The following is a 25559-nucleotide window of genomic DNA, read 5'->3' on the forward strand; positions in this document are numbered from 1 at the left end:
AACTTGTTGGGGGTAAATAAGAGCCAACCAAGGGGTCTCCTGCAACCATATAACCGTTCCACTGACCTGCAAAGCACCAACTCCCTAAACGATATCCCTCGCCGGAAGGGGTGAAAGGCCGAGTGGGATAAGTTACCTTTTCTTTTGAAGACAGTGTGGGATGTACAAACTTCCGGTATAGGAGGCTGGAGCCTTTTGTGTAGGGAGACAGCAGCCAGGCTACAAATGCTATTTTTAGTTCATAATAGAATGGAAACCTGGAGAGAGAAGAAAACACACATCTCGTTAGGTTCTCAGCAACGCTGCCCTGGGCCCATGACAGACAAGACCCCAGCTGCAGGGGTCCCTCTCTTGCCTGCATATCACTGCCAGGTCTCCTGGACATCTCCTTTCTCCACACATGCAGACCCACAACAACCCCAAGGCCTCTCTCTGAAAGTCCAGTTCCTATTTTCTTCTGTTGTCAAAGCAAATCAGGTACAGGTTCTTTCCAGCAATCACTCTATGTCCCGCCTGGCCACAGCTGGAGCCTCCTGACAGGACAGGCTGTACTCATCTAGGGTAAAGCCAGGGCCCCAGCTCCAGCAGCAGAATCTGAAGGCCAGTCTGTGCCGCACATAGTCATTCACTCTTTACTTACGAGCCAAGAAGGCACCAACACCAGGAGCAAGTACAGCGGAGCAGAGCTGACAAGGAGCCTCCAGACAGGCTGGTGCCTCCAGCCTCCAGCCTCCAGAAAAGCCACCCTCTTCTTGGCTGCCTTCTTGGCACAAACAGAGGCAGAGAACAGGAACCCAGCTCTTGTCAGGGAATAGGGTGCTACTCACCCTGCCCCAGTCAATGGCAGGCAAATGGATCTTAATCTTTTTGGTGCTAAAAGAAAGAAGACTTAGGGTACAGGTAACACACTCTTCTGGAGTTTAAGTCCTGCATACACTTGAGCCCATTCATTTACTCATTCCACAGACACTTACCCAGCACCTATGTGTCGGCTTGTGCTAAGGATTGGGGATAAAACGGTGAGCAAAGAAGACCTGATCCCTGCCCTCTCAGAGTTTCCCGTCTAGTGGGAGACATAGACAAGCTTCTGGCACCCTCGGAACTTACAGTCCGGTTGGGGAAACAGAAATTCATCAAATCATCACAAATAATGTATAATAGAAACCTGAGCTAAGTGCTATCAAGGGCTCCTGCTAGCCCACATGGCATCTTTGCATCCACTAGACAAAGCCAGTCCCTGCACGTAGATGCAGTTCTGTGGGCACCCGGCTTGGCGCACAAAGCTTGGTCTGGATTTCAGCTCCAACTGCCTCCTCAGCCAGGTATCTTGTGATGTGAACAACCTGTATGACCATATTTAGCAGCCCTGATGCTATGAGGGAAAAGGACAGGACTCTGTAAGAGCAAATAACAAGAAGACCTGTGCTAGCCCGAGGTATTAGAAAAGTAAATTCCTTCCTGGCGTCCTCCTCCTAGACATAAAGGAGTGGGAAATAAAAAGCAGCTTCTAGCAAGCCATTTCAGAGCCCTTTAACTCTCTCACACAGAAACCAAAACCAAACCTGTTGCCGTCAAGTCGATTCCAACTCACAGTCATGACCCTACAGGACACAGTAGAACTGCCCCATAGAGTTCCCAAGGAGCACCTAGTGGATTTGAACTGACAACCTTCAGCTTAGCAGCCGTAGCACTTAACCACTATACCACCAGCGTTTCCCTCTCTCACACAGACTCTGCTAAATTAGCTGCTCTACCCATTTTTCTTTCCTCATCGAGGTCTCCTGCTTTCTGCCTCTGACAGGCTTGCCTCAGATATTCCCCCAGAAACTAGGGAAAACTTTCATGGCAAGATATATATAATGTTTTACAGCCAGAAAAGAGACGGGGCTGAAGGAACAAAGGCCGTGATTCTCCACATTTGAACACCTGGCGATTAAGGAAGAAATCTTGTTTTGAAAACAACTATTTGCCCGCCCCAAGGGGAAAGCAAATGAATCTGGCAAGCTGAGGCATCAACACGAGATACAGAGACAATCCCAAGGGGACCTGTCACACTGCGGCTCTCTTATTTATTACGTAAAAGATGTGCTTTTTAAAAAAATATACAACTAAGTTTTTAAAAAACATACAACTAAGAGTCTCCTTCCACCCCCACCCCCCGGCCCTTAGTCCCTTTACCAAAAGCAAGCTCTGTTATCAGTTTCTTATGTGTTCTTCCAGAGGTAGACTATGGCATATACAGTCACGTAGGTTTATATACCACCACCTGTCTGTCAGTTTTTTGTCCTGTGGTGGCCTGCATGATGCTATGATGCTGGAAGCTACGCCATTGGTATTTCAAATACCTGCAGGGTCACCCATGGTGGGCAGGTGTCAGCAAAGCTCCCAGAGTAGGGCAGACTAGGGAGAAAGGCCTAACAATCTTCTGAAAATTAGTCAATGAAAACCTTATGGATCACAACAGAATACTGTCCAATACAGTACTGGAAGATGAGCCCCTAGGTTGGAAGGCACTCAAAATACACAGTGGCTGCAACAATGGACTCCTCGTAATTGTGAAGATGGTGTCGGAACAGACAGCGCTTTGTTCTGTTGTACATGGTGTCACCATGAATTAGAGCTGACTCAACAGCAACTAACAACAGCAGGTATATGAAACTTCCCTACATACACACCTTCCTACACCTTGCTTCCTTCTCGCCACATACACACACACACACACACACACACACACACGCACGCACCATCAAGCCTATCAATCTATCCTGGAGACTCTCTCAAACTAGTAGGTGGAGGTTGCCTCACTCTTCTCAATGGCTGTGCATGGATGAACCAGCATCTGCCCAGGGCCCCATGAGTGGACCTCTACGACAACAGAGCTGCAGTGGACCTCCTCCCATACACTTCTTTACACACACATACGATGGTATCTTTAGAATAAATACACAGAAGTGGCATTCCTGTGCATTTTGTACGCAGATAGAGGTTGTACTTCCTTGCAGAATGCGTGAGAGAACCTGCTTCCCCATAGCCAGCCCCGCCCTCAAAGCGTACAACAGACTGTGGGTACCTTTGAGAGCCTGCCGCAATCTATGGGGATTAGGGCTTTGTGGGGTGAGTTTGCAGTTTGGTTTCTGAGTGGCCCTCTTGGGCTGCCTGAGCCTCATTTATTCCCTGGCCAGCCTGTTATAAACGCTCTTTGTTCTTTGGGTTCTTTCCTGTATATCCTATCCTCACTGATGCAGTCTTTACAAATCTCCTGCCTCCCAACCTCCTGGCTTCACACCCAGGCCTTCCCTTGCCTGGCAGGCACAGTGTCTCCCATGACAAGCTGCGATAATAGACTTATGGGGTGGCTTCCAGGCCTGCCCATTCAGGTGCTGCCCTCCCAGTAACACAAGGGAGCCTTACTCTGCATTCCCTGTTCACCTTGGGTGATGGAATCTCCTCTGAAACTACCTGGGGACCAGGGAAACCCCAAATCAGCTGATTATCAGAGAATCACAAAGGGATGTACTTATTCTGTAGGCTAAAAGCTGGCTTAACTGTCTAGAGGAGAAAAAAGGAAGTGGCTATAGCCTGCTAATTCCCGACCTTTCCAGAGCTTTGGATTAAAGGGGGGGGGGTGTCCCTTCTAGCCTTATTAGCATTAACTAGAATCTCAAGACTGCATTCGACTGTAATTAGCAATTATTACATTTTCTTTCAATTTATTTCCTCACGCTTTTTTCCTGTCCCACTTCTCTACTCAAAAATAGCCACTAGCTATTCATTGATTCATTTTTGTATTGATTCATTCATTCATTTGTTCAGTCAGAAAAATTCTACTGAAAACCTACTACGTGAAAGGTATGTACTAGGAATTGTAGGGAAACCAAAGCCTGGTTAGACATGTCTTCGCTCTTAGTGGTTTACCGCCTAGCAGGAGAACTAAGGCAAACAGGTGACCCCAGCCACAAGCTACAATGGGAGAATGAACAAGATCTTACAGGGGATCAGAGCTTTGCCTCTCTTCAAATTTCTTTATCATTACTCATCAATGGCCACCCATAATTCTTCTGTCTTGTTCATCACTTTATCCTTGGTTTCTAGAATAATACCTGCATACAAGACCACTCAATAAATATGTACTGGAAGAATAGCTCTTAGAAATGATTTAAAATGCTCCAGTTAACCCCCCCACACCTCTGTCTCTGGTCTGAGGTAAAGTCTGAAGCTGGTTCTAGACATTTCCCACTTCTCTCTGGTGAGGCAAATCTTCCCTGAATGTCCTCCAATTCCTAGAGTACTTACCAACAAAGGAAGATGTCCGTGAATGTCTCTGCTGTGGTGAAAAGTGCAAATATAATCCAGTACATCATCCATTTCACCTTTGGAAAGAGAAAGAAACAAAACCAGTAGGTAAAGTCAAGGATAACTGGCTGCTCGACCTTGCCCATCATCAAGAAGAACAGGCCCAGACAGTTGTTGCTGAGGTGTGTCCAGGCACTGCAGCCTGCACTTGTAACCCCTCTTCTCCAACCTGTCCGGTTCCACTCCAGACCTGTGAGCTGGAAGCAAACTGTTTCCCAACTGACCCCTGGCTAAGGGTCAATTAGACCTGGGGTGCCTTCTAGAGCCCTCAGATGACCCTGGGAGACCTGCAGACTAGGAGTGACCTGGGATTCAGTCAGGTCATTTTTCTAGGACTAAGGTCAGGTGAGTGAACTCCCCAGGCCTCTGCAGAGACACATCCTGGACTAAACTTTAACCAGGCTAGGCTCTCTGGTAATGCTCGCTGGTCAATTAAGAACATCTTCCTGTGAGGAGGTCTGTTATGGATTGAGTTGTTTCCCCGCAAAACGTGCTGGAATCCTAAACCCCCTGGTGCTGCAGTGGTTAAGCACATGGCTGCTAACCAAAAGGTGGGTGGTTTGAACCCACCAGTTGTTCTGCAGGAGAAAGACGTGGCAGTCTGCTTCAGTAAAGATTTATAGCCTTAAAAACCCTGTGGGGCAGTTCTACTCTGTCCTACAGGGTTATTATGGGTCAGGATTGACTCAGCAGCAACAGGTTTTTTGTTTCTTTTTGAATACTGTGGATGTAACCCTGCATGGCAATAAGGTTTTCTTTGTTATGTTAGTCAGGTTCTGTCAGTGAAAGGTATGTCCTAAATCTGATCACTTTTTTTTATTGTGCTTTAGGTGAAGGTTTACACAGCATATTAATTTCTCATTAAACAGTTCATACATAAATTGTTTTGTGACACTGGCTGCCAACTCCGCAATGTGTCAACATTCCCCCCTTCTCCATCACAGGTTCCCTGTTTCCTTTCGTCCAGTTTTCCTGTCCCTTCCTGCCTTTCCGTCTTTGCTTTTGGGCCAGTGTGCTAATCAGTCTCGAATAAATGACTGAACTACAAAGCACATTCCTCATGTGTGTTATTGCTGGCCTTATAAAACCAAAAACCACACTGGTTGCTGTCAAGTCAATCCCGACTCATAGTGATCCTATAGGACCGAGTAGAACTGTTCCATAGGGTCTCCAGGGGCGGCTGGTGGATTCGAACTGCTGACATTTTGGTTTGCAGCCAAATGCTTAACAACTGTGCCACTAGGGGCTCCACTGTCCTTATAGATCTGTCTGGATTTTTGGCTGAAGGGTGAACCTCAGGAGTGACTTCAGTACTGAGTTAAAAGAGTATCTGGAGGCCATACTCTTGGGGTTTCTCTAGTCTCTGTCACACCAGCAAGCCTGGTCTTATTATTTTGTGTGTGTGTGAATTTAAATTTTGTTCTATATTTGCCTCCCAGTCTGTCCAGGCCAGCACAGTCGGTGGTGGTAGGTGGGCACCATGTAGTGGCTCTGGGCTCAGTCTGGTGGAAGTTGTGGTAGTTGTGGTCCATTAGTCCTTTGGACTAATCTTCCCCTTGTGTCTTTGATTTTCTTCATTCTCCTTTGCTCCAGCCGGGAAGGGACAGGTGGGTATATCTTAGATGGCGGCTCACAGGCTTTTAAGATCCCAGATGCTACTTACCATAGTAGGATGTAGAACATTTTCTTTATAGATTATGTTATGCCAATTGAGGTAGATGTCTCCCATGACCATAGTCTCCAGCCCTCAGTCCAGTAGCTTGATCCCTCAGGGAGTTTGGGTGTATCTATGAATCTTCTATGACTCTGCCTTGGTCAAGTTGTGCTGACCTCCCCAGTACTGTGTACTCTTACCCTTCACCAAAGTTAACAGTTATCTGCTATGTAGTTAAGTGTTTTTCCCTCTTCTCCTTCATAACCATCAGATTGTTTCCTTCTGTGTGGAAACATTTTCATGTTCTTTTATAATGGTGGTCTCATACAGTATTTGTCCTCTTGTGATTGATTTATTCCACTCGGCATAATGCCCTCCAGATTCATCCATGCTGTGAGATGTTGCACAGATTCACCATTGTTCTTTATCGTTGCATAGTATTCCATTGTGTGTATGTACCATAGTTTGTTTATCCATTCATCTGTTGATGGGCGCTTAGGTTGTTTCCATCATTTTGCTACTGTGAATAATGCTGTAGTGAACATGGGTGTGCGTATGTCTATTTGTGTGAAAGCTCTTATTTCTCTAGGATATATTCCTAGGAGTGGGATTGCTGGATTGTATAGTATTTCTATTTCTAGCTTTTTAAGGAAGCACCATATTGTTTTCCATAACGGTTGTACCATTTTTCATTCCCACTAAACCTAATCACTTCTGAGTTATAAAGAGCAGCACTGCACTGACACAGAAACAAGAAAGCACAATCGAGGGAAGACAGATGCTACGTGAAGCTCACCAAGGAACGGAGGAACGCTGGGGCTAGAGAAGCTGAGACAAGGGTCTTCCCAACAGAGAGAGAGAGAAAGAGTGCCTTCCTCTGTAACTAGTGCCCTGAATTTGGACTTCTAGCCTCCTGCACTGAAATTAATTTCTCTTCTTTAAAGCCACCCATTTGTGGTATTCCTGTTAAAATAGCACCGAAAAACTAAGACAAGGTCCCATGGCCCATCTCAAAAACTAGATCTTTCTTTTAATCTCTCCCACCTGATGATCCCTCTTCATTTCCACTGTCTCCCTCCTCCAATTGAGGCCTTTATTCCCTCTCCTCTGAACTACTGCAAGAATCTGCTAACTGCTTCCCTTGTCTCCTAGCTTTCCCCTCATCAACCTATCCTATAAACCACCACCGTGGTATAATTTACAAAGCCATGAACTCATGACACCACTACCCCATTAAAAATCTTCCAGCTTGCAGAATAAAAATCCAAACTCTCTTGCCTGCAACTTCTGGCTTCCAGTAATGGTTGAGTAGCTTCTACTGGACTAACTCACTCTCCTGCCAATAACAATAATAAACTCTGTACAAAATACTTAAAAAACAACTGTTTGAAGGCAGTGGAGAGCAATCCGAAGTAGGAAGAAATCAGAAAGTATTCAACCCTTGAAATAAGGAAAAGACACTGGGTTAAATGCAGATTGATGTGGCTGAGGGTACTCCCCAGTCTGCCCATCATGGGGTAGATGGGTCGAAAGCAGAAAACCACAGTCTTATTGGCCTAAGGAATTGCAGAATGGAGTATGAGAATTCCAGAGACTGTGGAAATTGAGAGGGAAAAATTCCAGAACAAAGGAAGCCATAAAGCCAAGAGAATTGAAAACATGTGTCCACACAAAACTTGTACATGAATAATACTATTCATAACAGCCAAAAGGCAGAAACAATCTAAATGACCATCAACTAAGGAATGGATAAACAAAATGTGACATATCCACACAATGGAGTATTACTCATCCATAAAAAGGAATGAAGTACTGATACATGCTTCCACATGGAGGAACCTTGAAAACATTAACTGAAAGAAGTTATTCACAAAAGATCATGTACTGTACAATCCCATTTATATAAAATGTCTAGAAGAGGTAAATCCATAGACACGTAAAGCAGATTTATGGTTTCCAGAGGCTGGGAGGAGGGGGCAATAAGAAGTGACTGCAAATAAGTACGGGATTTCTTTTTGGGGTGATAAAAATGCTCTAGAATTAGTGGTGATAGTTGTACAACTCTGTGAATATACTAAAAAACACTGAATTATACAATTTTAAAGGGCGAATTCTACGGTATGTGAACTATATCTCAATAAAGCTGTTATTAAAAAAAGCTAAAATTAGAAGCACTAATTTTTTTTTTTACAAACACTTTAATTATCTTGAAACAACTAGGCAAAATAAGTTGAGTCATTTATAAGTGGATAAACACAAAATCAACGAGCCTACGTTAACGAAGAAACGAATCTTTGTATGAAAACTACATGTTTCGTTTGTCACTACTTACCAAGACATTTACCCTAGAAAGAAAAGGGTGGGTTCAGTATCACTATTTTTTAAGCATAAACATGTTAAAGAATCTACAGAAAAAGATGGCTTTAGTAAGTGAAGAGATAGGGATTTAGGAGAGAGAAGAAAACTTAAAAAAAAAAAACCAAAAAACCTCAAACCAAATGATATCCTACATGTGAAAAACTATCTGAAATAAAAGTTACTGGACGAGCAATTGGTCTCAACCCACCTGGATCAAAGGAAAATGAAGAACACCAAGGTCACATGATAACTATGAGCCCAAGAGACAGAAAGGGCCACATGAACCAGAGACTTACATCATCCTGAGACCAGAAGAACTAGATGGTGCCCGGCCACAACCGATGACTGCCCTGACAGGGAGCACAACAGAGAACCCCTGAGGGAGCAGGAGATCAATGGGATGCAGACCCCAAATTCTCATAAAAAGACCACACTTAATGGTCTGACTGAGACTAGAGGAATCCCAGTGGTCATGGTCCCCAAACCTTCTGTTGGCCCAGGACAAGAACCATTCCAGAAGACAACTCATCAGACATGGAAGGGACTGGACAATGGGTTGGAGAGAGATGCTGATGAAGAGTGAGCTACTTGTATCAGGTGGACCCTTGAGACTGTGTTGGCATCTCCTGTCTGGAGGGGAGATAGGAGGGTAGAGAGGGTTAGAAACTGGCAAAATTGTCACGAAAGGAGAGACTGGAAGGAGGGAGCGGGCTAACTCATTAGGGGGAGTGTAAGTGGGAGTATGGAGTAAGGTGTATATAAGCTTATATGTGACAGACTGACTTGATTTGTTAACGTTCACTTAAAGCTCAATAAAAATTATTTAAAAAAAATTTACTGGATGAGATCGACAGCAGACTGGACACAACAAAAGATCCATGAACATGAAGACAAGGCAAAGAACCATCCAGACTGAAGTTATTAAGGTGAACTCTACTCTGAGGAGTCAGCTCTTCCCCAGTCATGTTGTCAGTGCCTTCCAACCTGAGGGGCTCATCTTCCAGCACTATATCAGATGATATTCCGCTGGTGTCCATAATGTTTTCACTGGACAGTTTTTCAGAAGTAGACTGTGAGGTAGGTCCTTCTTCCTAGTCTCTCTTAGTCCGGAAGCTCTGCTGAAACTTGTCTACCATGGGTGGCCCTGCTGGTATTTGAAATGCTGATGTCAGAGCTTCCAGCTTCACAGCAACACACAAGCCTCCACAGTATGACAAACTGACAGACGAGTGGTGGCCAGTTAGAATTGCATCTTTTTAAATCCAAATCTGAGGATTCTCCTTCCTAGCTTAAAACCTTTAATAGTTCTTTAGTGCTGTTAAGAGAGAAAGTCCAAATTTCTTAAACTGGCTTAGAAGATAGTGCAGGAACTGGCTTCTAATTATCTCCATTATAATTGCTCCTCCCTACCTCCACCCTCTTGCATTTTCTGCTCTAGCTAATAAACTTCTTTCAATTCCCTGAGGAGAGTGTCCTCTTTCACCTCCAGATTTCAGTCCTCTGATCTCAGCCTAAACGTCACTTCCTCCAGGAAGCCTTGCATGAGTACCTAAGTTTGGGTCAAGTACCCTCTCTTCTTCTTCCCACAGTGTCCTTCATGTCCCCTATCATAACAGCACACTGTTTTGACTTACTGTGAACGCATCATTAGGAGAGACCTGTCCCTGGAGAAGGACATCATGCGTGGTAAAGTAGAGGGTCAGAGACAAAGAAGAAGGCCTTCAATTAACACAGTGGTTGCAAAAATGAGTTCAAATATACCAACAATTTTGAGGATGGTGCAGGGCCAGGCAACGTTTTGTCTGATATAAGGTCATTATGAGTCAGAACCAATGCCAACAGCAACAATCAACAATTATCCCTCTGCTTTTTCTTATTAGACTGTAAGCTCCCTGAGGGTGGAAACCAGTCCTTACACATGGTTATACCCCTAGCACTCCAAACACTTCCTGGCACAGAGTAGGCAATCAATAAAAATGACCAAATTAGAATGTTGACATTGTGAGTGGGAAAGAAAGGATGGTTTCAAAAAAGCTGGAAACGAACACACTCTGGGAGATACTGGTCCAGGTGACTTTTTGAGAAGAAAAGACAGAACCAGACAGCTTAAAGGCAACAGATATCTCCATGAGGGCCTGTGGGATGGATACCTAGGCTGAAACGTTTGGCAAGATGGTGGGAGGGGCATGAATGACTGATAATTATGAGGCCACTCACACTAGCAAGAAAGAAAAGAAAGAGCCAATTTAGGGGAAAGAGGTTGAGCCCTGTCATGGATTGAATTGTATCCCCCCCACCCCCGCCAAAATATCTGTCACCTTGGTTAGGTCATGATTCCCTTGTATGACTGTCTACCGTTTTATCTTCTGATGTGATTTCCCTATATGTTGTAAATCCTACCACTATGATGTAATAAGATGGGTTAGTGGCAATTATACTGATGAGGTCTACAAGATTAGGTAGTGTCTTAAGCTGATCTCTTTTGAGATACAAAAGAGAGAAGTGAGCAGAGAGACATGGGAACCTCATACCACCAAGAAAATGGCACCGGGAGCAAAGTGTGTCCTTTGGACCTGAGGTTCCTGTGCTGAGATGCTCCCAGACCAAGGGAAGATTGATGACAAGGGCCTTCCTCCACAGCTGACAGAGAGAGAAAGCCTTCCCCTGGAACTGGCACCCTGAATTTGGACTTGTAGCCTACTAGAGTGTGAGAGAATAAATTTCTCTTTGTTAAAGCCATCCACTTGTGGTACTTCTGTTATAGCAGCACTAGATGACTAAGACAAGCCCCACTGTGGCTGAGGTAGTTTGAGGGTTCAGGGGAAATCCAGGAAGAATGTCAGTAGGTTGCTGGAAGTCAAAACCATAGCTCAGGAGGGAGGTTGGGGCTGTGGACAGAGATGACAGAGCCATAGAAAAGAAAAAAAAAAAAGTCTCCATCATGCCTCCTTACATTTAAAAGTGCTTTCATGCAATAAGAAGGGTCTGAGAATGATTCACTGAGCGCACAAGGTCAATGGAACACTGGTGACTCAAAGATGGAAACCACATTCATCTAAAATTACTACGAAATGGTTTTCCCATCATGCCTGAGAAAAATCAAATGATGGTTCATTTTCCAAGGTTTAGAATAGAACTTGCTAGGTTAGAGCGATTCTATCCAAACTCCCTGCAAGATGAGGGGAAACCTGGGCAGATGGCAACCAGAATACAGAGAGGGCATTACAGCCAATGTGAGAGGTAATATCCAGAGCAACTCTGGAGTGGAGAGTGGACAGCTCGACTGAGGAGTCCCCCTGGACTGGTCAGGGGCAGAATCCAGGAATAAGGAGATAGGACAGAGCTGGGACCCTAGGCCATAGCAAGAGACTTCAGAACTGAGGGTGGGGAGCAGGGCCTGAGACCTTCCACGAGCCACAGAGGCTGGCACCATTAGACACTGCCCTCAGGGCCTCAGGTAGCCTGGGAGAGGCTTCCCCTGTGGGCTGTGGAGGTAGCAGACCTAGACAGCTCTTTAGCCTCATCTCACCTTTGGCCCTCTCTACACTAATCACATGGGTACTTCTTGAGCCTTTCACACTCCCTCACATCTTGGCCCTGCTTCGACCTCACAGGGAATTCGCTATGACCAAATGACAGAAGAAAATTCTGATCCCGGTTTACAGATGACTGCCTACCATTTGCTGCCATGAGCTCCCAGTGGACGGCTGTAGAGTCAGGGATGGTCCTGAGAAAGTGGAGAGCAAAATCCCCCCTTGGGCAGAACTTTCCAGTGCACTCAGCCTGGAAGAAGAACTGTTCTGAGGTAATAATACGTTTATACTGATTTACCATGGAAGGGTTTGGCTAGGTGATGGGTACTTGGAAGGGGAAGGCTGAGAGACTGGCACTGAGGAGGTTCCAGAACGATGCTAACCTGGGCACAGAGAATGCACATATTTGTCCATTGTGCTAAGGTCCCCATGGTGGGGAATGAGATGGCCAACCCTGTGGATGTCAGCCATCCTCTTTCCTCAGGTACTTCAGTGCCTGGTCAACAGGTTCATGTACGAAGTGGCCATGTGAAAGGGATGGAGGCAGCACATGGGCTCAGCAACATGGAGGCCCTCTCACCAAGGCTGACCCGGCCAAGACCACTGCTCAGAGACCAACTTGCCAGCAGCAGTAGCCAAACAGCCAAGTGCTGTTTCTTGATGCACTAGCCAGCCTCCTTGTGGGAGGTTCATTACACGAGGCCCCTTCCCTCACAGAGAGGGCAGCAAAGGCTCTTTTCTGGGACATTCATTTATTCTGCATGTGGACTTACTTTCCTGCTGCCATGCTTCTGATGGCCATCCAACAATCTGTGGACCCAATGAGAGCCCTTTTCACTCTGATGTATCCTACACAACACTGCTTCTGATTAAAAACCACCAGCGGCCATAGAGTTGACTCTGATTGCTGGCGACCCCATGTGTGTCAGGGTAGAACTGTGGTCTGTAGGGTTTTCAGTGGCTGATTTTTCAGAGGAAGATAGCCAGGCCTTTCTTCTGAGGCACCTCTGGGCAGACTTGAACCCCTAACCTTTCGGTCAGCAGCTGAGTGGCTGCTTTTGGAAGTCACTGGTCTTATCACCTACCCCACCACCCTGAAGCAGCTGGCTTTATACAATGCTACAATGGGCTTGGAGGGTTCAGGTAGAGAACCAGGTGGGCATTTGGTGAGGTGGATGTGCTGTCCTGAAGGACATGTTTCTTCTCTGAACCAGTGACCAACATAAGGTGCTGCTCCTTAGTCAGATTACAAAGGTTCAGGAACCAAGAAAATCAGGGTGATGTTTCTTAAGATTAAGCCTAATACCTAGTTCCCTGCTACTCAAAGTGTGGTCCACAGAGCAGCAGCAGCTTTGGCATCACCCAGTAGCTTGTTAGAAATGCAGACTCTCAGGCCCCGACCCAGAACTACAGAATCAGAATCTGCATAATGAGATCGCCTGTGATTCATCTGCAAGTTAAAGTTGGAAAATCCTGGTCTTACCCACTCGTAACAGTTTTGCTTCTCATCCCCAAACCTCTGGGTCCTTTTTGTGTGTGTGCTTTAGGTAAAAGTTTACAGAGCAAATTAGTTTCTCATTCAACAATTTATGCACAAATTGTTTTGTAACATTGGTTGCAATCCCTGCGATGTGTCAACACTCTCCACTTCCCCACCCCAGGTTCCCCGTTTCCATCTGTCCATTCTTCCTGTCCCTTCCTGCCTTCTCGTGTTTTGCTTTTAGGCAGGTGTTGCCCATTTTGTCTCGTATACATGACTGAACTAAGAAGCATGTTCCTTACGTGTGTTATTGTTCGTTTTATAGAACTGTCTAATCTTTGGCTTAAGGGTGAACTTCAGAAGTGGGTTTAGTTCTGAGTTAAAAGGGTGTCCGGGGGCCATAGTCTTGGGAGGCCTTCAGTCTCTGTCAGACCAGTAAGTCTGGTCTTTGTTTTTTTCTTTTTTGAATTTGAATTTCGTTCTACATTTTTTCTCCCATCCTGTTTGGGACCCTTTATTGTGATCCTTGTTCGGGCAGCTGGTGTGGTAGCCTGCACCATCTAGATTTTCTGGGCTCAGGGTGGTGGGGTCTGTGGTACGTGCGGTCCATTAGTCCTTTGGACTAATCTTTCCCTGTGTCTTTGGTTTTCTTCGTTTTCCTTTGCCCCATACTGGGTAGGGTCAGTAGATTTGTGTGTGTGTGTGTGCTTTAAGTGAAAGTTTACAAAAACTTATACACACATTGTTATGTGACTCTAGTTGCTCTCCCTACAATGTAACAGCACATTCCTCTCCACTCTGTATTTCGCATATCCTTTCAACCAGTTCCCGTCCCTCTCTGCCTTCTCATCTTGCCTCCAGACAGGAACTGCCCACACAGTCTCATGTGTTTACTTAAGCTAAGAAGCACAGTCCTTACCAGTATCATTTTATGTCTTATTGGCCAGTCTAATCTTTGTCTGAAGAGTTGGCTTTGGGAATGGTTTTAGTTTTGGGCTAACAGAGAGTCCAGGGACCATGACCTCTGGGGTCCCTCCAGTCTCAGGCAGGTCATTAAATTTGAGGGCCAGCAGATGTATCTTTGATGGTTACTTGGAATCTTTTAAGACCCCAGATGCTACTACTCACCAAAGTTGGATGTAGAACATTTTCTTTATGAACTATGTTATGCCAACTGACCTAGATGACCCCCATGACCAGGGTCCCCACAGCCCTCAGCCCCTGTCACTCAGTCCCTCAGAGTGTTCGGATGGGTCTAGGAAACTTCTATGACTGCCTTGGTCAATTTGTGGTGACTTTCCCTATATTGTGTACTGTCTTTCCCTTCACCAGGTAGGACAGGGAAAGATCAAGAACAGTCTTACACACGGTATCATGGAGTTTAGACTCAATCTTGCAGGTGATAAGCAGCCACTAAAAAATCCAGGGGAATAAAATGATTAAATCTCCATTTTCAAAAGGCTTCTGAAGGCTAAGTGGAAAGCAGAAGTGGCAGAGAACCAGTGAGAAGGTGGGTTAGGCAGAATATTGGCCCTCCAAAGATGCGCATGTCTTAATTCCTGGAACCTGTGAGTATCTTAAAGGGACTGTGCAGATCTGATTAAGTTAAGGATCTTCAGATGGGGAGATTATCCTCGGTATCTGGGTGAGCTCAATCTAGTCCCATGAATTCTTAAAAGCAAGTAACTTTCCCAGTGCTGGTCAGAGAGAGCTATGACTGTGGAAGAAAGATCAGAGAGATGTAATGTTGCTGGCTTTAAAGATGAAGGAAGGGGCCACGAGCCAAGGAATGCAGACCACCTCTAGAAGCTGAAAAAGGCAAGGACATGGATTCTCCCCTGGAGCTTCCAGAAGGAATGCAGCCCTGCCTACATCTTGATTTTAGCCCAGTGAGACCCCTTAGACTTCTTACCTACAGAACTGTAAGAACAAATTTGAGTTGTCTTAAGTCATTAAGTTTGTTACAGTGACAATAAAAAAACTAATACCAAAAACAAACTCACTGCTGTTGAGTCAATTCTGACTCATAGCTACCCTATAGGACAGGGTAGAACTGCCCCAAAGGGTTTCCAAGGCTGTAAATCTTTACGGAAGCAGACTGCCACATGTATCTCCCGAGCGATGGCTAGTGGATTCGCTGCCGACCTATAAGCTATCAGCTGAGCACTTTAACCACTGCACCACCAGGGCTCCTGAAAAAACTAATAGAGGAGGCTATTGCAACAATCCAGGGAAGAAATAATGGGAACATCATTTAAGAGAGTGGCAGGAGAGAAGGAGAGATTATTAAAAGGATAGAGTTAAAGGGTCTTAGTCACCAACAGGGTACGTGTATGTGGTTGCGTGGTGAGGAAGAGGCAGGAGTCTAAGGAAATCACCAGGTTTCTCGCTTGACAGATGGGTCTATTGATTAAAAGGAGGACACAGAAGGAAACAAAGGAGTGTGGTGTGCATGTGTGGGGGGAGTGTGTCTGTGTTGTGTGTGTGTGAATGTGTGTGTGTATGTGTAAATGTGTGTGTGTGAATGTATGTGTGAATGTGCGAGTTTGTGTGTGTACATGCATGTGTGAGTGAGTGCAGACAAAGAAGGAAGGTCTCCCTTAACACTTGTCAGCTCCTGTGATGCAGTGAATTGCTTAATATGGCCCTTCTAGCCATAGGCTTTGTAACTCCCACCAAATGACTGCACAAAACTACATAAATGAGGTCCTTGTGGCCCACCAAGGGGATTGGATAGCTTGCTAATAATGTAAATAAGGTGCATGGCACCCTTGTTGGGGTGGGACCATGCAAATAAGGTGTATGGAACCCTAATGAGGGGATTGGTCAGTTTTACCATCCCACTAGGCATAAAACGAGCCACCCCGGACACAGGAAGGAAGGATTTCAACACCACCAAGAAAGAAGAGCCAGGAGTGGAGCATGTTCTTTGGACTCAGGATCCTTGCACTGAGAACCTCCTAGATCCAGGAGACACAGAGAGGAGCTGCAGTAACATGGAAGACAACGAGAGATGGCAGTTCGAGACAGGAGGAATCAGGAGAACAGAATAGTGCGAGATAGCTGCAGTGGGGCTTTCTGACCCACAGAGCGAGAGATCTGAACACTTTCAGGCACAAGACTTACTGGTGGAGTGGGGTGCCTCCGGGCACTTACTGGCAGAGCTAAAAGCCTTTGCAACACTTGCCTGAGCAGCGCAGAGGCCGAGGAGCCAGAGAGAGACCTGTCTGCCAGCATGGCTGGGAAGAGGCTGTCCTGATTGAAGAACTGTATCCTGGGCATTCCTGAACCTGAATTGTAACCTGTTACTTCCCTAATAAACCCCATAATAGGGAGTATTGTCTATGAGTTCTGTGTGGCCATTGCAACTAATTATCAAACCCAGCAGAGAAGCAGAGAGTGCTGTGGGAGGGATGGTTGGTGTCAGAATTGGTAAAACGATTGGAGGGCGGAAGCATGTCTGACCTCAGCCTCACAGGAATCAGCCTTGGGCAGTTGATCTTGATTCTCCTTCCTTGTAGCAGTGAGAGGAGGTCAGTCACCTCTCCTGCCACTTCATCTTTACAGCTCCTTTCTTCCAATTCCATTTTTATCAAGAAAGCTTTTTTTCTTAATTTGTTTTATTGTACTTTAGATGAAGGTTTACAGAATAAACTAGTTTCTCATTAAACAATACACATATTGTTTTGCGGCATTGGTTGCCAACCCCACAACAGGTCAACATTCTCCCCTTCTTGACCTTCGGTTCCCCATTACCAACTTTCCTGTCCCCTCCTGCCTTCTCGTCCTTGCCCCTGGACTGGTGTGCCCATTTAGTCTCATTTTGTTTTATGGGTCTGTCTGATCTTTGGCTGAAGGGTGAACCTTAGGAGTGACTTCATTACTGAGCTATAAGGGTATCCAGGGGCCATACTCTTGGGGTTTCTCCAGTCTCTGTCAGACCAGTTAAGTCTGGTCTTTTTTTGTGTGAGTTAGAATTTTGTTCTACATTCTTCTCCATCTCTGTGTGGGACTCTCTCTTGTGATCCCTGTCAGAGCAGTCAGTGGCGGTACCTGGGCACCATCTAGTTGTGCTTGACTCAGTCTGGGGGAGGCTGTGGTGCTTGTGGTCCATCAGTCTTTTGGACTAATCTTTCCCTTGTGTCTTTGGTTTTCTTCATTATCCCTTGCTCCAGATGGGGTAAGTCCAGTGGAGTATCTTAGATGGCTGCTCACAGGCTTTGAAGACCCCAGATGCTACTCACCAAAGTAGAATGTAGAACATTTTCTTTATTAACTATGTTATGCCAATAGAGCTAGATGTTTCCTGAGACCATGGTCCCCAAAGCCCTCAGCCCAGTGATTTGGTCCCTCAGGGAGTTTGGATGCATCTGTGGAGCTTCCATGGCCTTGCCTTGGACAAGTTGTGCTGGCTTCCCCAGTATTGTGTACTGTCTTACCCTTCACCAAAGTTACCACTTATCTATTGTCTATTCAGTGTTTTTCCCTCCCACCTTTTCCCTCCCTTGTCATCATCAAAGATTGTTTCCTTTCGTGTGTACACCTTTTCATGAGTTTTTATAGTAGTGGTCTATACAATATTTGTCCTTTTGTGATTGACTTATTTCACTCAGCATAATGCCCTCCAGACTCATCCAAGTCGTAAGATGCTTTGCAGATTCATCATTGTTCTTTATTGTTGTGTAGTGTTCCATTTGTGTATGTACACAGTTTGTTTATTCATTCATCTGTTGATGGGCACCTAGGTTGTTTCCATCTTTTTGCTATTGTGAACAATGCTGCAATGCACACGGTGTACATATATCTACTCATGTGACAGCTCTTATTTCTCTAGGATATATTCCTAGGAGTGGGATTGTTGGATCATATGGTATTTCTATTTCTAGCTTTTTAAGAAAGTGCCATATCATTTTCCATAATGGTTGTACCATTTTGCATTCTCACCAGCAGTGCATAAAAGTTCCAGTGTCCTCGCAGCCTCTCCAACATTTCTAATTTTCTGCTTTTTTGATTCATGCCAGTAATGTTGGGTGAAATAGCATCTTCTTGTAGTTTTGATTTGCATTTCTGTAATGGCTAATGATTGTGAGCATTTCTTCACGTATCTGTTAGCTCCTTGAATGTCTTCTTTGGTGAAGTGTCTGTTCATATCCTTTGCCCATTTTTTTAATTGGATTATTTGTCTTTTTGTTGAAGAGGTGTTGGATTTTCCTGTAGATTTTAGAGATTAGACCTTTGTTGGATTTGTCATAGCCAAAATTTTTTCCCCAGTCTGTAGGTTCTCTTTGTACTCTTTTGGTGAAGTCTTTTGATAAGCATAAGTGTTTGATTTAGAAGATCCCAGTTATCTAGCTTGTCTTCTGGTGTTTGTGCATTGTTAGTTATGGTTTGTATCCTGTTAATGCCACGCATTAGGGCCTCTAGCATTGACCCTATTTTTTCTTCTATGGTCTTTACAGTTTTTGGTTTTATATATAGGTCTGTGATCCATTTTGAATTAGTTGTTGTGTATGGTGTGAGGTATGGGTCCCGTTCCAAGAAACCTTCTAATCGCAACTCTCAAGAAGCTTTCCCTACTGGGAAAAGTGTGTGCTCGCCAGCCAACACAAACAGCTGCTCTGCTTGTCAGTGATATTTTCCGCTCTAAATTAATGAATTGCCATTCTAGTCATAAACCAGCCTCCTGTGAGTTCAGTCATGGCAAAACAATTTAGCAGGGCTTGATCTCTCCTGGATGAGCTGACAGAATTGAGTCTCTGCCCCTGTAAAACAGAGGATCAGACCTTGAACTGTGGTGACCCCAGCAAGTCCAGCTTACCTGGTACAGCTTCCCTGTACCATGGGCTGGAAGGGGTCAGGAGAGTGTCCCCTGGAAGAGGCTGCCTAATCAATTAAGAATTATGAGGTTTTGTGCTTACAACTTAACAGCTATTTATATTTTGCACTCTGAGCTTCCTTTACACATACCAGGGGGCCAGTCTCCAGAGGAGAAAATGCCCCTGTCTGGGTCCCCTGCTTGGTAGCAGCAAAATGCAAGTCCAGGCCAGTAGTTCTGGAAAACAGGAAGAGGGCGAGTTCTGTTTGCAGCTGGTCTAAAGGTGGCTGGTTTCATCATAAAGGCATCCTGGGAAATCTTAAGCAGGAAAGAGCTTGCTGACCCCACTTTGAATGATTTCTGTACCTACACCAAACTGGCCAAGTAACAGCTTCTGAGCAGAGAGGAAAAGCAATGATCCTTTGTCCCTCTTAACGCCGAGGGCTGGGATCGTTGCTATCTACTCCACCATTCAGATGAGGAAACTGATGCTCTTGGAAGTTAAGCTACTTTTCCAGCATTGCATCAGTGAAATGTTAGTCAAATGTCAGAGCCAGGACTTGACCTTGGGTCTCTAATGCCAAAATCCCATATGTTTTTCACTTTGACCTGGTTTTCTGTCCTACATTTTCTCTCTCTGAGCCCATCCCACACAGGTCTTTGTAAATCAGGGTTGCCCAGATGGCTCTCCTGCCCGAAGGCATCCAGCACAGCTAGGACTTGTGACTGGGGTACCCAAATCACCCAACAGTAATTAATACAGTCCTCCATTCAGTGAATGTCCCCGGGTCCCCTTCCTTGTGCTCAGCCCTCTGTTAGGTGCTGCAGGAAACAGAAATGTGATGATGAACAGCCTCTGCCCTCGAAAAGCTTATGAAGCAATAGGGCTTCACTCATGGAGTGCTCGATCCTAGAACTGAGTTAGGGCCCAGAGTCATAGAGCCAGGACCTGAACCCAGACCTTTGGGACTCTAGGACCCGTGTTCTTCCCCGCCGAGCCAGACAATCTCCCAGGAACGATGCCTGAAAGGTGCTTTATGGTTTACAGAGTGCTTTTCAAACAAGGAAACTGAGGCTCAGAAAGGTGGATTCACTTTCACAAAGGCCATAAGGTGCTGTGGTAGAGCAGGAGGCCTCCTGATTCCAGATGCCACGTCCTCTCCCTACCATTCTGCTTTCCTCACTTCAACACTCTAGTCCTAAAGATAAGGGAGAGGATCCCAGGGGCACAGCAGGTAAGCACAGTGAGAAGAGTACTGAATGGACTTCTTGCTCTGACACTGAAGCCCACACAGGGGACGGCAGCCACCTTTGTCCCCCTACTTCACACCTTCACCTCACCTCAGCCTCCCCAACTTCACCCCGGCAGCCACCACCACCACTCCCCCTCAAGAAAGCAGTGTCACTTACATATTCTTTAATGTCCTTTGATTTCACAGCCTTGTAGGAATAATACGCAGGATAAAGGGTGCCAAATATAAGCCTGGAGGGGACAGAGAGAGAGAGAGAAAGAAAAGTGTGATTTTCAGGCATCTCATTTGATGGAAAATGTCTGTCTCGATGCCAGGAGCATCTCTCCAAGCTACAGAAAACGCTGGTGTGGGTCTGACTGATTCCTATGCATGCCCTGAGGGTTTTCTGCTCACGGCCAGGCCACCGTGCTTGGGGACCTTTATCTCCTGTTAAACAACTCCACACACACCTGCCTTCAATTTGCGACTGGCAACACAGGAAGCTGGTTTGGGGTCACAGAAGCCAAAAATGGGAGGTGGGCAGCCATGACCCCTGAAGTTGAAGGTCAGTTTTCTTCTCTTGCTGCTAATCCCCACCTGATGCTCTCTAAAGACCACCCACACCGCAGGCTTCCTTCCTTCTCCTTCTTCCCTCAAAGTTCCTCCAGATTTCACTCTCTGAGCTAAGACCTGATCTCATCACCCTGCAGCCAGAGCATCCTGGCCATGAGTTGATTCTGACTCATGGCGACCCCATGCGTTACAGAGCAGAACTGCCCCATAAGGTTTCCTTGGCTGTAATCTTTACAGCAGCAGACTGCCAGGCCTTTCCTCTGTGGTTTCACTAGGTGGGTTCAAACCTCCAGCCTGTAGGTTAGCAGCTGGTAGCAAACTGATCGCACCACCCAGGGACTTTCTGCAAACAGGAAAAGCTTTTCCAATTACAAATGCAATCAGGCCAGTCCCTCTACTGGCCACACACATCCCCCGCTGCTTTAACCTGCTTGTCCGTGCTCTTACATTGGAGAAAGAGAATTAATGACACCAGCCCAGAGCGACTGCTGGGGACCAGTCACTTCTTGCCCTGCTACTAAGGCCCACACAAAGGAGGGCAAGACATCCATCCATTAGTGCACCCTGGGTTGCGCTGGTCACGAGTAACTTGACCCTCAGCCCTGCCTCCAAGGACCTGCCTGGCATAGCTCTACCACCCCATTCCTCCCACCACCCTCTCCTCCCACAAGCCCATGCTCTTCTCTCTCTCAGGGGTCTTCCCTCCCCTTTCTTTGTCTGGTTAGTGTCTGTTTGCCCATCAAGTTCCCAGCTCAATTATCACTTCCTCATGGAAGCCTTCCCTGACCTTCCCCAGTATACTCTCAGCACAATGTCGGTAACATCAGGGTTGTGGTTTACTATCATTTGTGTGATTCTTTGATGAAAGGAACATCTCCCTCATTGGACTGTAAGCACCCTGAGGGGCAGAGAATGAGTCTGGTTTGTCAACACGGTGTCCCCAGCATCTACCACACAGTAAGTTCCCTAGCTAGCCCAAACTATTAAGTGCTTGACTGCTAGCCCAAAGGTTGGCATTTGAAACACACTCCCCTCACCACCATGACAACACATATACATAATAAAACATTTGCCAATTCAACAATTTTTACATGTGTAATTCAGTGACATTGATTACATTTTCATGTTGTACAATTATTCCACCACCATTAACAAACTCTCAGCCATTTTTTTTAAATTAATGAATTGACAGAATGTCGGAGTTGGAGGGTTTAATCTTTCCACCTGACTGATGAGGTCACCCAGGTCTCTATTCAGGTGAAAGCTGACCACGTGGTTGAGTACGGGAGCCACCCTGGCTCAAGACTCCATGCCCGCAGGAGCCAGCCTCTCCTCAACAACCCCACAGACGCACTTCCAGGGTCCCTGCAAGGAATCAGCCTTGTACCCCACATCCAGGGAAGCCCAGAACCATGGGTCCCTCTTTAGGCATTTAGAGATCTTCCACAGAACTCCCAGGCCCAATGCAGTTTACCCATCAGGGGTCAGCTTGACCATGAGCCATGTGCTGGGTAACTCACTGACATCCACATTTATCAGGTCTCCAGGGAAAAACGGAAGGTTAAATTAACTGAGTCAGCTTCCGATGCTGAAGGAGAAAGGGTTTTGTTAACTCGACACACAGGAGCCCTGCACTAAGTACTTAACAGGCATCCTTTCTTTTTCTTCTTCTTTTTTAAATGCAATATAATTTCAATTTTATTTTAAAAAGTGTGTGTGTGTGTGTGTGTTATAAATGAGCTGAAGGAAATGCAGCAAAACCTGAAGTCTGGGTGGTAGAATTAGGGTTGTTTTCTTCTTCTCAGGTTTCCTATAATTAGCATAATTATAGTTACTTTTTCCATTTCAAATATCATTTAATTTCATTTTTCTCAAAGTAATAAGTAAATAAATATAGTAACAAGTACATGAAAAATAATTATCACCAACCCAATTCTGCTCCTCAGAGGCAACCACTATACACTCTTTAGGCTTTTTTCTTCTCATAGTTACCTCTATGTTTCTAAATAATACTCATACCATGTTATTTATCACTTATCCATTTTAAATATTCTCTGTTCCTAACTCTAACAGATGTCAACATAGATCTCTTATGCAATATGCTTCCTCCTGCTCCACCCCCATAATATAGTTATGTTACTTTTAGTTAAAATTACAAAAGTTTTTCCATTATGAGGACTAAATAACTTCTATTCACTACAGAACCAAGTCAGATATCATGAATATATTATGTTCCCTTTCTTATTCAGCTTTTTCTTTAGTAATTTCATGTTCTTTTTTCTTCTTCTTCCAATGTCTTCACGTAGTAACATTTTTAGTTCCCCAACAGGCACCCCATCAATGTGTCACTGAGTCCCTGCCTGTCGGAGAGAGAGCTCTAAGTCTAAGATGGCTGCTCTCTGGGGCTGTTCACAGCTGTCATCATGGGATCATCACAGGTGTCCTTTCATTTCATCCCCTGACAGACTAAATAAAGGAAACTGTCTGACAGATAAGGACACCAGTGCACACAGCAGTTAGCCGTGTTCTGTCCGAGGTTCTGGAATCATTAGGGGGAAGCATGGGCTGGACTCAGCCCAGTCTGCCTGCCTCCAAGCCAGGTCCGCTGCCTTGGCGAGCAAGGCCAATCCTCTGGGAAGGCGGGAACGGTCCTGTGTGAGGAGCAAGAGATGCCAGCAAGGGAGACCAAAGAGCAGTCTGAAAGGAAGAAAGAGAAACCTAGGACTGGGGGCAGGAGGGAAGAGGCTGAAGCAGAAGACAGCAGGCACAGTGCCAAAGGCAAAGAGTCACAGGCCACCCAACTATCCCACCCCATCTTTGTCTGCTCCACTCCTAAGTGTTCTCCAGATATGAGGGGGAGTCCTACCTCCCCTGTGACCTCCGCACCCCATGAAGAGGAGTTTCCTCTCCCCATTCTACACTGCTACAACTCCTGTACTTTCCCCTTATGCTGGAGTCCTGGTATGGCACAAAGTAGACAAAAGGCTGGTGGTTTGAACCTACCCAGAGGTGCCTGGGAAGACAGGCCTGGCAATCTGCTTCCGAAAGCTCACAGCCGTGAAAACCCTATGGAGCAGTTCTACTCTGCATGCACGGGGTTGCCATGAGTCAGAATCAACTGGTCAGCAACTAACAACCCTAAGAGCCCTCGTGCTGTGCATTACACTTGCGAGGGTTTGTCTAGCATCTGCCTCGCCCACAAGATTACCCATTCCACAAAGCCAAGATGGTGTCCGTCTGGTTTGCCATCGCACTCCTTGTGCCCAGCGAAGTGGTAGGTGCCTTGTGACTGTGTGCTGATTTCGTGAAGTTTCAGAGAGTGGTGCAGGAAAAGCCAGAAGGATTGACGGGACACTTGTGACCTTGGGACGCTGGGCTCAGCAGCAAGGTGGGTGCCAGACAGTGCTGGGCTGATTCACCAAAGCCTTGGGCAGGATGCCACCGACTCCAGGGAAATAAATAAGCTGCTGCTCTGGCTCAGTTGCCCTGATTAGTGTTCCTGTCTGCTGGGACACTCTGCGACCCTGGCCTGGGGCAGGTGTGAGCGGCAGGAGAGCGACAAACGGATAGTACACCACGACCCAACAGTCGACAATTGTGCGCCTCTGCACTCAGTGAGCAGTGACCCCCGATGGTCACAGAGGGGCGTGCCTGGAGGGGCACAGGGCACAGAGGCCTGCACCAGCCTTCTGACATCAGCTGGTTTCCGGCACCCCCTGTCCAGCCCCCATTCTGACAGCACAGGGGCCTATCAAAGACCCATTTGCTTTTTAGTCTCTCAAAGTCAATAACCCTTTATGTCACAGAGCTCCCTAGCATTTCACCGCTGGGAAAGGAGTGAGATTAAAATGACCAGCTCTCCTTAATCTGCTTATTTTACAGGAAAGAGAGAATGAATGGAGCAGGTCCAAGCCAAGGGGGCTTTGGTGTTTATGTCCATTCGTACCAAAGGTCCCTACAGCCTCTGGTCCCAAGGCCCCCTTGTGCAGACCTCCTATATCAGTTCCACCTAGCTGCATCCTAGAGCCCTGGTGGTGCAGTGGTTAAAAGCTCGGCTGCTAACCAAAAGGTCGGCAGTTCGAATCTACCAGGCGCTCCTTGGAAACCCTGCGGGGCAGTTCTACTCTGTCCTGTAGGGTCACTATGAGTCAGGAATCAACGGTTACCTTCTTCCTTTCTACCCTCCGGCTCACGCAACCAGCAGGTGTCCCCCAATACATGCTGCTTGCTCACACTGTGACTGCTTGGCTACTATTTCTTTGCCTTTCCTCCAACTCCACGACCTTTTTTCTTTTTTTTTCCCTTATAAAGTCCCACTATCCTTCAAGAACCATCTCAAAAAAACCACTTCTTCTGTGAAGTCTTTGGTCACTCTCCCCGAGAATTTTCTGGACACTCTTTAAGTCTATTACAGCACTTACATGGTAGCCGTAATAATAAAAACTTAAAGCTAGTATTTATATTACTGAGTGCTCACGAATGCAGGACTGTTCTACAGACCATCTGCACTCTCTCACCTAACCCTCTAGACACCAATGTGGGACAGGCACTCATGTCAACC

General features: G+C 45.9%; 1 protein-coding gene across 1 annotated transcript in view; it reads right to left on the minus strand.

The window, feature by feature from the left end:
• REEP1 (receptor accessory protein 1) overlaps positions 1 to 25559 on the minus strand; it is a 125535-nt gene that overhangs the window by 38904 nt on the left and 61072 nt on the right. The window contains exons 2-4 of the mRNA XM_064268812.1: positions 20604 to 20676; positions 4294 to 4370; positions 137 to 257 (exon numbers count right to left, since the gene is read on the minus strand). Coding sequence (XP_064124882.1) covers positions 137 to 257; positions 4294 to 4370; positions 20604 to 20676 — 271 coding nt within the window. The remainder of the gene's footprint in view (positions 1 to 136; positions 258 to 4293; positions 4371 to 20603; positions 20677 to 25559) is intronic.

The sequence above is a fragment of the Loxodonta africana genome, chromosome 15, assembly GCF_030014295.1.
Source record: "Loxodonta africana isolate mLoxAfr1 chromosome 15, mLoxAfr1.hap2, whole genome shotgun sequence".
NCBI classification, from domain to species: Eukaryota; Metazoa; Chordata; class Mammalia; order Proboscidea; family Elephantidae; genus Loxodonta; species Loxodonta africana.